This window comes from Calypte anna, chromosome 9, assembly GCF_003957555.1.
Source record: "Calypte anna isolate BGI_N300 chromosome 9, bCalAnn1_v1.p, whole genome shotgun sequence".
Classification (NCBI taxonomy): Eukaryota; Metazoa; Chordata; class Aves; order Apodiformes; family Trochilidae; genus Calypte; species Calypte anna.
Genome location: NC_044255.1, coordinates 21181224 through 21194349, shown reverse-complemented (window position 1 = coordinate 21194349; position 13126 = coordinate 21181224). Strand labels below are relative to the sequence as shown.

At 41.6% G+C, this 13126-nt stretch overlaps 1 protein-coding gene across 1 annotated transcript; it reads right to left on the bottom strand.

The window, feature by feature from the left end:
* Positions 1-2391: 2391 nt before the first annotated feature.
* Positions 2392-13126, bottom strand: LRRC31 (leucine rich repeat containing 31). Its single transcript, XM_008501386.2, has 10 exons — positions 12805-13126; positions 12040-12294; positions 10903-11052; positions 10323-10490; positions 8462-8629; positions 7435-7602; positions 6501-6668; positions 5244-5411; positions 3907-4074; positions 2392-2772 (listed from the first exon to the last, which is right to left on the bottom strand). Exons 1-10 carry the CDS (start codon positions 12836-12838, stop codon positions 2453-2455), a joined length of 1767 nt encoding a protein of 588 aa, XP_008499608.2. The 5' UTR covers positions 12839-13126; the 3' UTR covers positions 2392-2452.

The window sequence follows — 13126 nt, the reverse complement described above, 5'->3', positions numbered from 1 at the left end:
AAGTATCTCAACACTTTTGCAAAACTGTTCACAGATGTTTTGAGAGTCTGTAGCTATAGAATTTGGAATGACTGCAAACTGTCAGATCCTTAGTGTTACAGCTCATCTCTGAGATTAACTTGGTGTCTGACAGCCTTGTTTGAATGCAGAGTCTGCAGAATTTCTGCAACATTCTGCAATGATGCTGGGTCCTGGAATATCATCACACTGTTGTTCAAAAAGAACAATAAAGAAAAGAAGACCATGAACAGCAAGTGGAGAGGTTGCTAGCAGTGAGTTTGTGCCATGCTCTGGAACTGAGAAGGTGGAAGCCAACTGTGACAAAGCAAGAAGCCCCAACACTGAAGCCCAGCTCAGTCAGTGAGATTACAGCAGGTACTGTACATTAAACATGTTTTACTGAATTTGTGAAAGAGGTTCAAATGGGAAGAGGTGATCCAGAGAGATTCTCACAGTACAGATAAAGGATCAGTTTCCTAGTTGGAGCAAAGGCAGATTTGAGGAGGAAAGTCCCAGGAAGGCAAGTTGTGGAATATGTTGGTGTGCTGCTCTTAAACAGATAATGGTACTTCCGTGTTAGAATAACTCTCCTGTCTTGAGTCATTGCTTGAAAGGCTCTCTTGTTCTCCCTCTGTAAAACAGGGGCTTTTTGCTTCATTTCAGAGGTTGAGGATCTCTGTAGAAAATAACTGATCCCATAGTGCAGCAATTCCCTGCTACCTCTGACCAAGACACTCCAATTCATCTCATATTTCTCAGAGCTGGGGAAGCCAAGTGAACTTTTCAAGTGGAAGTGAAACAAGAACCAGGAAGTACCTCAAAGCCCTCACATGAAACCATGGATCCAACCATCAAGAGGTATCAGCAAAGCATGGTCAGCTGCTGGTTCTAACCCTGACCCCAGCTGGAAGACTCACAAACTGGAAGCTGAGTATTGATCTGCATTTGCATGAGAGAACTTGCTGAGAGTTAGGAAAGAAGCAAGCCAGGAAAGCACCATCAATGGCTCTGTTGTGCCTCTCCTGCAGGAGATTGCTGCAGGCTGGAGATCCACTCAGGGCTCACTGAGCAGTACTTTATCCCTCAAGCTGCCTCAGGATTTCTCTAAGACTCCTCACCAAGTGGGCAGATCTTTATTCCTAAAATACCTTACCAATGAATAATCCCACTGCAGTCTTTGAGCTCACGTGTGGGTTAACATGCTCCATGACACAAGTGACTATGCCAGAATCTGGCTCTGTGTAAGCAAACACAATAAAATGCCAAATAAGATATTATTAAGGTAAAAAGGAGGAGCCACTTACACGTCTCACGTTGGTGCTTTTTCTAACAAGTCTTGGGCACTGAGCAGGGTGCTCTGCTTTTACCTAGAAGGTGCCCTGTGGCTTTGAATAATAGATTTTGCTTATTTCCTTCATCTTTAGAGTAAGGATAAGACCACTGTCTACATAACAAGGTGCTGTGAAGCTTTTTGGATTAATTCTGGATGCAGGAAGCATCTGTGAAGACAGTGAAGACACTGCAGGGAGTCCCATGGGCTTGTATTTGTTCTACAGCAGACCTTTAGATCTGGAAGTTCGGGTGTTTTTTTATGTCACAAAAGTCTGTACAGAAAACACTGTCTGGTTAAGGCTGGAACAGCTCAGGATGAGAAGAAGCATCCCTGAAATATCCTGAAGTCTTTGTATAGCCTTATCCAGAGTGCTTATGAATTGCTCTGTATCCAAAATCCTTGCTAAGGTAGCAGCACATATCTCTGATTTAACCTACCACAGAACTTCCTTTACCCCCTGAGACCTGCAAAGACACCACCTGTTTCTTACCTTGATTTTATACTGCTTCTGCATATAGGGCTCATCTACACTGAGATGGCATCAAGGGCCAGAGCTGAGGTACTCTCCTGACTGGACTAGTATCTCATCCCAAGCTGTTGGGCTGCCTTCCAAATCTCAGAATTTTGTGGATTTAATGCATTCACAAGGAGGCAAAAGTTTTGGCGAGGAAGAAACTAAAATATGAAAAACAGAGGTTTCAAATTTTTTCACATTTCAGGCATTTTTCTTATATACAGGAGGCCACATTCCCACTGCCCACCCACCTGCACCAGCACACACCCCAGCCACCTCCTTCACTGGCAAACCTGCAGTGTGTCCATTTGAAATCATCCTTGCCCTCTGACAGCAGTCATGGCTGTATTCACAACACAAAGATTAAGTGTACACAGTAATGTATGCAAGGCCCAGAGATTCTGAAAGAATTAAATGGAATTCAATTAAATAGAACGATCTATGCATGGAGAAGGTTAAATAACAGTTTTGTATAACTGTGGAACTATTTCAAGAGCTCTCATGAGAGGAGATGACTGAAAACTGGGCAGTCTTCTAAATCAGAGATGTAATCCTTGGTTCACGTGCTTCTTGTGAAAGGCCTTCCCAGAAACCTTCAGCTTCCATCAGCAGTCAAAACGAATGTTTCTTTTGTTGTCTTGATTAAAGCATTCCAGTCGTTTCTGCTGTGATTCTGAAAGGCCCCATCTCTGCATTCCCAGCTCTGCCAAGGCAGGCAGCTTTGTCAGGGCTGCTAACAAGTCACTGAACCACGTCCCACAGTCACGGCAGGACGATGGGCGAAGGCTGACATCCAGCTCAGAGAGTTCTTTGAATCCTGCTAAGCCCTGACAGAAAACAACCCACCCTTTATCAGAGATGGTGTTGTTATAACTCAAATCCAGCTTCTGTAATCTGGCTAGATGGCCATCCTGCATCAGTAAAGCTGCAAGAAATGACAGACACAAGGGCTACTCATTCATACTGGCATGCTTTTTAAATAATACCACATTATTTAAGGCCTTTCAGCAGCCAAGCAGCAGAAAAGCACTTGCTGTTTCTCAGAAAGATCCTTTTATTGCAGCTGAAGGAATTCACAACATCTAAAACACAGGCAATTCAAAAGGAACAGAAGCATCACGTTGTATGGTAAGCTGAAAATCTCTGAGTCAGCTGGAGAGAGGTTATATCAAGTGCCAATTAAAATAGACAGAGAGACTCTACAGGGAGATTTAGAAAGAGGAAAGCAAAATTAGATGAGGTTGCATGATTACAACAGCCACCTCTCACTGTGGGAAGGTAATGGGCCTTATATACCCTAAAGGGAACTGTAGTCCTTAATGTATGATTGGCAAAGGAGACACCCATCAAGGGTGATGTTTGTGGAGTCAAAAATATTCAGGCTTCATCTCATCAGCTTTCAGATTACAGAACCTCAACAGCTGCCTCACAGCTATTGCCAGTCTCAGACACTCAAAACCCATGAGTCAGGCTCACAGGGAGGATTATAATATAAACAGGTTTTTTTTAAAGTATCCTAGAATTTATTCCTTCACTGGATTCCCATTTTCCAGTATTTCTCAGGAGCTTCTAAGAGACAGGCTTAAATATTTCTGGTTTAATTCTCCCATAATAGTTTGACTCCAGAAACACACCTAATGGACTGAGAGATGGTAGTTCCTGGATTTCTGGCTGTCAACATGTACATTTACTATAAATTCCTGAATACAAAACCAGCAATAAAGGAAAAAAAAATACAAACCAACTCCTCAGAGGCAGCTTTAAATATTTGATACAAAACACAGGCATAAAACCTGAATTTTCTAAGTGCTGCTTTTTCCTATGAATAGAGAAAACTGCTAAAAGATTCTGTACATTTTTATCCTTTTCAGATGTTGCACTGTATAGGTACAGGACACAGAGTCTTCAGCAAAAGGGTTTTTACCCTTTCTGGGTAAAATACTGCTGTATTTTGCATCTTTCCATTTGATTTATGCAAAAACATACTCAGCCCATGGATCAAGTCCCTTCTGAATTGTGGTCTAAATGCCCTGCCAAGTAAACACCATGTTATACGTACTTAGAAGTGCCAAATCTTCAGCCACCAAGTTACAGCTGCTCAGTCTTAACACTTGAATCTTCGTTGCAAGCTTTAGCGCTCCCAAAAGCAGCTTTAGGTTCCCACCAACGCACTTATTCCAAGAAAGGTCTAATATCTCCAGTTCAGGAAGGTGAAGGGCAGCCTCAGCTGAAAAGATTAAGACCAGCAACTTCTGCTTACTAAGAGAAAACAACATGGCCTCAATAGACACCTCGCTGGCAATTCACCTGTAAATAGGCTTCTAACAGGCTGCTGAGCTGTGATTAGAATGACTTATTTTATCCTAATAAAAGCCAGACACAAAAAATATCCCCTGTGATCTTTAAAGAATGTAAAAAGACCTTGCCTACAAAACCTTTAACAACACTCTGGAGAGGTTTCTTCTCTTTCTGTTTATATTATTGGCCTGACCTTGTCCCAGTGAAGCCAATTTAATATACCAGCTTGTTTTGAAACCATTTTATTTCAATTTAAATGCAGCAATTTTTTCCTGTCAGCTCACCATGCCAAGTGAAATGCTCTACATCTTTTGACAACAACAATTTCCATGATGTCACTCTTACATAATTGTAATTAAATAAATATAGTACTCTTCCTGCAGGGACCTCAGACCAAGTTTAGCTTGCTACAGCTTCTGCTGAAGCCAGTCTCTTTTTACAACAGGTTTCCCTGTCACTAGAAACTGTACAAAATCTGTCCTAAGTGCACAATGCACAGTAACCAACAGATCTCTCTGCACTCAGGTTTCATGTGCCATATGGAACATCCATCAAAGGGACAGTGTAGCTGCTAATCCACTGAGATTTGCAGTAAGTAGCCAAAAGAGGCTGAGTTTACCTATCCTGTGTTAAACAGGACTTTTCATGGCTGTGCAATATCTCTTCCATTACTGTAGTTATTGCCTCTGTCCCTCCACTGCCTCATGCTTCACTCTGTCTCAGAAAGTTTCTACTGGAATTCTCACCTGCAGTGAGGTGAAAAACCTTCAGCCAAAACTTCACCCCACTGAACTGCAAATGCAGGGTTACAACCAAACTATAATTACAGCATAATGGGAAATCATGTTTTGCTTTCTCTTCCAAAATTAGGCAGTGAACAAAATCTCAATATCAGACAAAGGACTAAAGGGACTCCATCCACTCAGGCATAATGAGGATGACAATGGTCTTCCCGTGCAACCAGGTCCCAGGGAGCACTGGTTCCATTACAGCCTTCTTCACCAGGGACCTTGGGTGTTCAGCCAAAGAAGAATAAAGTGCTTTGTCCCAAGATACCCAGAGAATAGACACACTTTGAAAAAGAAAAAGCATTCCTACCTAGGGATGAAAGTGACTCTTCTCCTAAACCACAATTGCTGATGGCCACAGATTTCAGCTTTGGTAAAAACCTGAGCCTGCCCAGAAGAGGATCAGATGAGGCTCCTATATTTTTATTCGAAGACAAATTCAGCTCTTGGAGACTGGAGAGTAAAGGTATCACCTGGGCTGGGAAAACATGAAATATTTATTAGACAGTCACAAATCCAGCACAAACATGTAGCTGTGTATTTGCCTGACATAATTTCTTTTCTTTATAAAGCACTCTGAAAGCTAAGGACAAGTTTTGACACTCATATTTATGGTGAGTAATGCTTTATTTCATAAACAGCCTGGTCATTTGCAGTAGGAATGTTTAAGAAATTACATATTGCATGGAAAGTTATCAGAATAGGGCTTCCTGTTGAAACTTTCTAGGTGAAGAAGGGAATTTAGCATTAAATGAGATGGGGCTAATTTTCAGATATCCTCACTGCTAACTGGGACTCCTTTCTATGAATGTGATTATTTTCTATTGGTCAAGAAATTAAAAATAAATTATGATTGCTATTACTGACAGTTAATACTTCCTACTGCTTCAGCAACAGCTTTTCAAATTATCTTCTTTATTTGGAAAATAAGATGTGGCCAATATAGGATTTTTTTGTAAACACCCACATGAAAAAGTTCTGATAATGCACACAGAAAAATAAGCTGTCCCACTGACTGAATAGGAAATGTGGTTTTCTTCCTAACAGTACTCATGAGTTGGATCAATTCAGTCTGGAGTCTGTAGTGTTCAGCTTCTTTGCAAAGCACACAGCAGCAGCAATGCAAGACCTCCTAACATCACTCTCTACTCGATGTAAATTTCAGCAGGGGAGTTTTAGGCTCTTACACAGATAATGCCCACACACATCTTGGATCCATGCCAGTTTATACCAGTGTGGGAACTGTCTCTGGGTATTTCCAAAATTATTGATTATCAAAAAAAAGTAGAGCCTGGTTGCAGTTCCTACATTCCCATCATGGGATGGAATCATAGCAGATTCAGCTCCTTAGTTCCACAAGGGAGCAGACACTATGAGATTTCCTTTGATACAGCAAGAAAACCATTCCATATCAGCCAAGCTGTCCTCCACACTACACTCCCAGAACTGCCTGATGAATGTGTACTGAGATCTTCTACACCAGGGCAGGCAGAATATCCTACACCTCTGGGATATTTTCAGAAGCCAAAACCTACATTCTCAATGGATTTCCTCAACCTGTCCTTACACAATGCAGTCGTGTCCTCTTCTGTTACCCAGCACTGGTGGAGATCAAGGACTTGAAGATTTTTCAAGCTGGCCAAATGAGTTGTTGAGTCTTTAAAGCCACCACCAAGCTCTCTGTTACACGATATGTCTAACTTCCTCAGCTCAGAGAGGTGCTGCAAAGCAGTGTCTGAAATGGCAAAAGGAGCAGGCTGGTCACTTGTTGCTACAATAGCACAGGTCATGGATTTAGCATTTATTTACTTCAGCACCAAACTCTGCACAAGGTACAGCAGGCAATGCTCTTAGGCTAAGCTTCAGTGTATAATCACAGCAGACATACAGTAATACCCCAAAGCTTCCCCATCCATGCAACTCCATTCTTCTCAAAAAGAGCAGGTGAAGGTGAGGCCAGCTCATCCCCTAGATCCATTCAATCCTTAGCCTTTTGCTGCAATTACTACTGGATGGACTAATTAACACCAGTTGTTTGTCTTATGGATAAGACCTCCACTAGGTAGAGACTCAGATAATAAACCCATTTCATACGACTTCACTGGACACTCATGAAGTGATAATGGTGAGTTTGGATTCCCCCCTGAGAACAGGATTAGCTTGTTAAAAGTTAGCTAGCCTGTCTGTGCCCTTGTCTGTGTTCTGTCTGGGGAGAGAGGAAGCATGTTCAGAAAGCTATTAATCTGCCCCAAGATGTGTTTCAGATAAATGAGTGGAGGGTGACTCTCCCCACTGACTTTCACATGCTTGAGCTCAGGGAAGATAAATGTTCCTCCTGCTGACAGCCTCTGTAGTCTTTTATCAATCCTCAAACAGCAAATAACCATTGCCCATTAACACTGCCAGACCATCAGCAAAATCCCACCTCACTGCCTCTCTTAAATGGCTTTCAGATGTACAATTTATTCCAAATGAAAGTCTTTCTGAACATAAAGTCTAACCTAAGCCCTGGAGGCTGTCTTGCTTTAATCCACACATGTGCAAGTTTAACTCCTTCAAGCCTGGCACGCTTTTCAGCTCCTGAGCAATAACCTTCATGCTGCAGCCAATGTGTTTGTTGATAGAGAGGTCCAATACTTCCAGGTTTGGGATCACACTTAGAATTTCAGCTGGGGAAAAAAAGAAAATACAACCAGAATTGGTAAATGTCTGGAATATACACTGATGAACCATAGAAAAGTATAGAACCTTGACAAACAGGAGGATGTAGGCTGGGTTTCCCTGCATGGGTGGCTTACACTTGGAAAATTCCTGCTCTACCTAAAAAAATAGAGCAAAACAAAGATAGGATTGGTATCAAGACAAGCAGGGAAATATCTGTATGAAAGTAGAGGTGAAAAAATACAAAGACAGGAAGAAAAATTAGGAATACAAAGAGAAAGAAAAAATTCTAATGAAAATATGCAGGACTGTAAGTTGCTTACGGGACCATCTCCTGTCACAGAGATGAGAGCACAGAGTCTTCTCTTTAAGGAAAAAATATCTTTTAAAACACAGAGTCAGATCAAAAGACCACAAAGGATTAGGTTATGGTGAGAGGAAAGAGGGGAGGGATATGGGACACCTACTGGTTGCCAACTCAGCCTAAACTCCTATCCCTTGGGCCTTCTTTCCCACCCCATGGCTAATTATGTACTCAGCTTCTTAACTGTAAGCAATAAATATTGGAAATTCTGGCACACATTACTTGCTCAGGGGTCTCAAAGGATTCAGCAGCTCTGGACCATTGACACAGCAAGTCTGTGGTTTAGATGCAGATATCCTACCCCACAGGATTAGAGAGAGCAGTTTTCTCCTTTGGCAAAATGTGCATTAAATCTCAGTTCTGTGTGGTAAATACTGCCATAATGCAGAGCCCAAACCAAATTAACTTTCTACTAATACTGAGCTGACTACAGTCATAACCTAAGTCAAGCAGGTTACATTTTTGTGAAGCCAGTCTCAGTCCTGCAATATGGATACACTTACCAAGGGATTCTCCATCCTTTGCTGTCAGGTTACAGTCTGTAATTTTCAGAAATTTTAACTTGCATCCTTTCTGGAGTTTTTTGGTCAGGAGTGATAGTTTTCCACCTATGTTACTGTTCCATGATAAATCCAGTTCTTCAAGCTGAGGAATAATTTCAAATGCCTCTCCTGTAACAGAAATCTAAGATGATTCATTCCAGGTATCAATTTCAGTTCAAGACAAAAATACAGGTTTGGAAAATATTAAAGAGGAAGGTTAGCCACTTAATTCTCAAAGTATTATATTTTGAGCAGCTTGCCAGGAAAATTAGTGTATGCCATAAATTTTGTTGCTACTGGAGCAATGTTTTATAAATTCTCACCTTGTCTGAGGAGAAATATAAATCACAAGTCATTGTCACAGTACACACAGGCTGTTTGGCCATCATTGTAGACCTGCACCAGGACCCAGAAACTTTGGTCTATAGGGAAATCAATAGAAGTGACTGAATTTCCTGTCCTGTATAGCTCTGCTCTACTTTATCTGGCAAACTCCCAACATCCTCTGTACTGTGTCACCAGGTTATTTTGGAGGAGATGAAAGAAGTCCTCTCACTGCTATTTCCGAAACTTAGAAGTTCCATTTCTGACAGGAATTTCTGACTCACTCCATGAGGAATGCAGATGAGCATTGTTGTAGCCCAAACCAACCTTCCCAGCATTTCAAGGCAGACAGCGCTGATTTTTATTGCATTCAGAAAAATTAGCTTGACACACCTGGCAATGTGAACTGCATCAGGGCTCCTGTGTGTAACACCAACACCCCAGTGCAAAATCCAACGTCCTGACTTCCTTTGTAGAGGGAGGCAGATGTGTATTTGCATAAACTCTTTCCCAAGAAAGATCAATTAATCAGACCATATGCAAATCCAATTTCAAAGTGTCATAAACAAATTTTTCACTTAGAGTCTCACCATCAACCCAGTAAGGGAGAATTGCACTTTAATAATAAAACCCTTTCATGTCAGTGTGTTTTCATAATTAATTCTTTACAAGATTTGTAACAGAAAAATAATTATTTCTGTTGTTGTGAATACCCAGTTTTGAGAGAAAAGGCTTTGTCCAAATTTTTATTTTTGTGTTTCTTTTGAATTATTGCCTCAGCCTTCAATATTGAGCAATGCACTGCAGCAGAGACAGTTTTGCCTCTGCAGCACAGCCTGTTTCTATTTGACATAGGGATTTTTCCACACAGAAGATAAATAAAGGACTGTAACTCCAGGAATGGTTTCCTACAACCTCTCAGAGCCACAGCTCTGAGCAGTCACAGAGGAGATGTTGCTATTATGGTTATATTTGAGGTACTGATTTTTAAAAAGAATGCACTGAGTCCACAGGTGGCCACATTTCCACAGACAGCTACAGAGAGAGGCAAACAGGCAGTACTGGCCTAAATACACATCCTGTTTTCAAAATCACAGTCAAAAATCAATGCAAACTGACTGTTGCTATTCCACATGCCAAGGGCATCAAACTTTCACTGAAAATTCAGCTCCTGTGTTCAGTTTCTTCTATTTCTGAAGAAACCTCATCAGAAGCAAACCAATTATTTTCACCAACATTTGTAGAGATGCATTTCTCCTCCCCAGCAGATACCATGACCTACTTTTGAGCTGCCACCATCGAACTCATTTAATTTCTGAACCTTTCCTAGAAAAAGCCTGCACATGTGTAAGATCACTCATAAGCCCAAGTGCTTTCTACTGCTTCACAGCAGGAGTTCACATGGTCCAGTGTGGAAGCAGCAGGGATAGGATGTAGGAAGAGATGTGTTGGATTAGATCCAAGCTGCCTGGAAGCAAATGTAAATGAAATCCTGTACCTAAGGAGGTGACATCCTCAGCTGACAGCCTGCAGTTGTTAAGTCGAAGGACTTTTAACAGGTTTGCACCATGAAAATGAGCAGTGAGACCTTTCAAAGTGCCACCAACACAACCATTCCAGGACAAGCTGATCTCTTCCAGCTCTGGGAGAAATGGCAGCAAAGAAGCTGTAAAAAAAAAATAATAAAAAAAGATATTCTGTTTGCACATTATCTGCAGACCCTGGATGCCAGTACAGATTAATGCAGAGATGCTTTCTACAACCAATACAGAAATATAAAGCCATGGCAATGGCTTTTGTACCTCAGTTTCCTTAGCTGTAGTTTGAGTGCAAGGATATTCATCTGCTTGAGAGACATGATTTCTATATTTATGTATATATCACATGTTTTAGATAACTTGTTAATTAATGTTTCTTGGGGGGCTGGGACCACCAAATGAAATGGTAAAAAAAGCCATAAAAGGGGAATAAAAAGGGGTATAAAAGGGGAAGGGGAAAGAGGAGGGTGAATAAATGTATAGGAAAAATAAGACTTAAAGAAATGTATGAAGTGACTGGTTGAATAAAATGTGTATTACCCAGCTCTGTTACATCTGCTGCACTTAATGCACAATTATTCAGATCCAGATTCTTGCTGTTGGGTTTCTTTCCCAGTCTCTGCATGAACTGGTGAAATCTCTGCTCACCAGATGGTGACTGCACTTCAGGAATGGGATGTGAAGGTCCATCTGAATAACAAAGAAACAGGGCTCTGGTTACCCCTGCTGCTAACACAACTGCAAAACCTGTCCTGTTGGGTGAGGACTTTAGGACATTAACTAAACCTATCTATAAACTGGGCTCTACTTTATCAGTGTGGACCTGTGTGACAGGATCACTACAGATCAGATCACTACAAAGTTTCTGACATGGAAAGAATCTCAAGTTGCACATCTCACCACTACCTTATGCCAGTGACTGGATGTTTGGATGCTTTGTCAAGGACATGAAGCAGCCCTGGCTGCTCTTTGTCCATGCAGTTTGACAACAAGGAAAATTGCATTGACATTCATTGCTAACGCCTTAAACAAATCAGAAATTTCTCCTATAGCTGAAAAAAAGCAGTCAAAAATTACTCAAAATAGCAATTCCACTATCAGTGTCTGCCTTCAAATCCACCCAAAGCTCTCAGGACAAATTATGAGGTTCTAAACCTCACCTTCCAGCTCCTTTTTAGAAGTAGCTTCCATTTTCTTTGCTGTGGATGTAAAAAATATTCTTGTGTGCACAAAATAACACATATGATGGATTCCTATTCCCTTCCCCTCCCCAGTGTCAAGTGGCAGGCAATATCTCTCTTGCTCTTTTCAGATTGCTTTAGCAGCAGGCTGGGCAGAGACTGACAACAAGCCAAGCTACTGCTCAAAGCTTGGCTTTGAAACCAAGTAAACTCTGCCACTAATGAGCTGGCTCCAGCACTGACTTCTCACACTGGAGATCAAGGGAGAGCTCACCTAAAACTTTTATTCCTCCTCAGCAACATGGATCTCACTCCTTGTTTGGCACCTCTCAAATTAGAGGGCACATCCTTGATAATATTCCAATCAGAAGCAAATCCTGGCTGAAGGATAAACCATGGGCAGCAAAATATTGACTTTTGGCTAGAAAGAAAAGCAACTGATTTTTTCTGAAATTAAAATACATGCACATGTACCTGATTATTGTACCAGCATTACCTTCTACAGAAAGATCTTGCTTCTCACTCTGATCATCAGCTCCTGAGCCCTTTACTTCTGTTTCCTCAGTTTCCTTTCTGTCTTTGCCTTCAGACTTCCCAAAGTCAAGGCTCCTGAAGAATCTTTTCATGTCTGAGGGCTGCTGTCTTCTTCCAAGAGAGGACCTCTTCCCTTGGAACTGTTTCATAACAAAGTCAAATGGGGAACTCTTTGGGATGTCTTCTTCATGCTCATCCTGGCAGCTCTCACTGTCATCTTTCAGGGGATCAGCAGACATAAAATGAATTCATTTTAGTAATGTTTACTCTTGCTTACCTTCTTTCACAACAGCAGATCCCTCCATGCTAATATCAGAAAAGCTCTGCTTAGTAGAACAGACTCTGAACTCATTTCTCCTCCTTCAGAAAAAATTGATAATGCTCAGAACTAGCACAGCAGATGGTCCCAGTTCTCAGGGGTGCAGGTACCACCCCCTGAGCCCACCCTGCCTGGCCAGTGAGTCCTGGACCTGCTGCTTCCCCTATCATTTAAACCCCAAGCTCAGTTCATAGTCTTGTGGCCACACTAAAGCAAGGCTGAGGTGTCCCTGTTCTGTTTGAAGTCCTAGTATCAAAAGCTCTATTTCCCAAAGCTGTACAAAAATTATGCAAAACCCTGTATGAAGATAAACACACTCATTTACTGGGCTCCACAGCAATGCTATTCACCCTGGCTGTGCTTTCATGCTGTAGACTGCTATTATTTTAAACAGACAAAGAAATATACCTGTCTTTTCCACTGGTAGCCTTGAGGATCTCATTCACTTCTTGAAGTACTTTCACACAAAACATCACTTCTTTCCCTCATAGGACTTTCCCCGTAGCTTTCTTCCAAGAGTTTCTGTCTTCATCATCTTGACCAGAGCAGCTCTGCACAAGTGGTTAGTGGGCTCTTTCCTGATGCCTCTGTTCCTCTGCACTGTCCCCCAGTGTCAGCCAGCCCTGGCTTCTCTTGTGGGGATGGAGTTGGGAAGTCCATTCAAATGCTCTGCTCATGTCCCAGCTTCGGTCACTCACAAGGCAGAAATCAGGAAGTTGCAGCAGAGACT

Bases quoted from the DNA above. Each gene is read 5' to 3' on its own strand.
- LRRC31 (XM_008501386.2), bottom strand. From the start codon at position 12,838: ATGAGATCCTCAAGGCTACCAGTGGAAAAGACAG. The intron at 12,295-12,804 runs GTATATTTCTTT...ATCCCCTGAAAG, and splicing joins GCTACCAGTGGAAAAGACAG to ATGACAGTGAGAGCTGCCAG. The intron at 11,053-12,039 runs GTAATGCTGGTA...TTTGTTATTCAG, and splicing joins GCAAGATCTTTCTGTAGAAG to ATGGACCTTCACATCCCATT.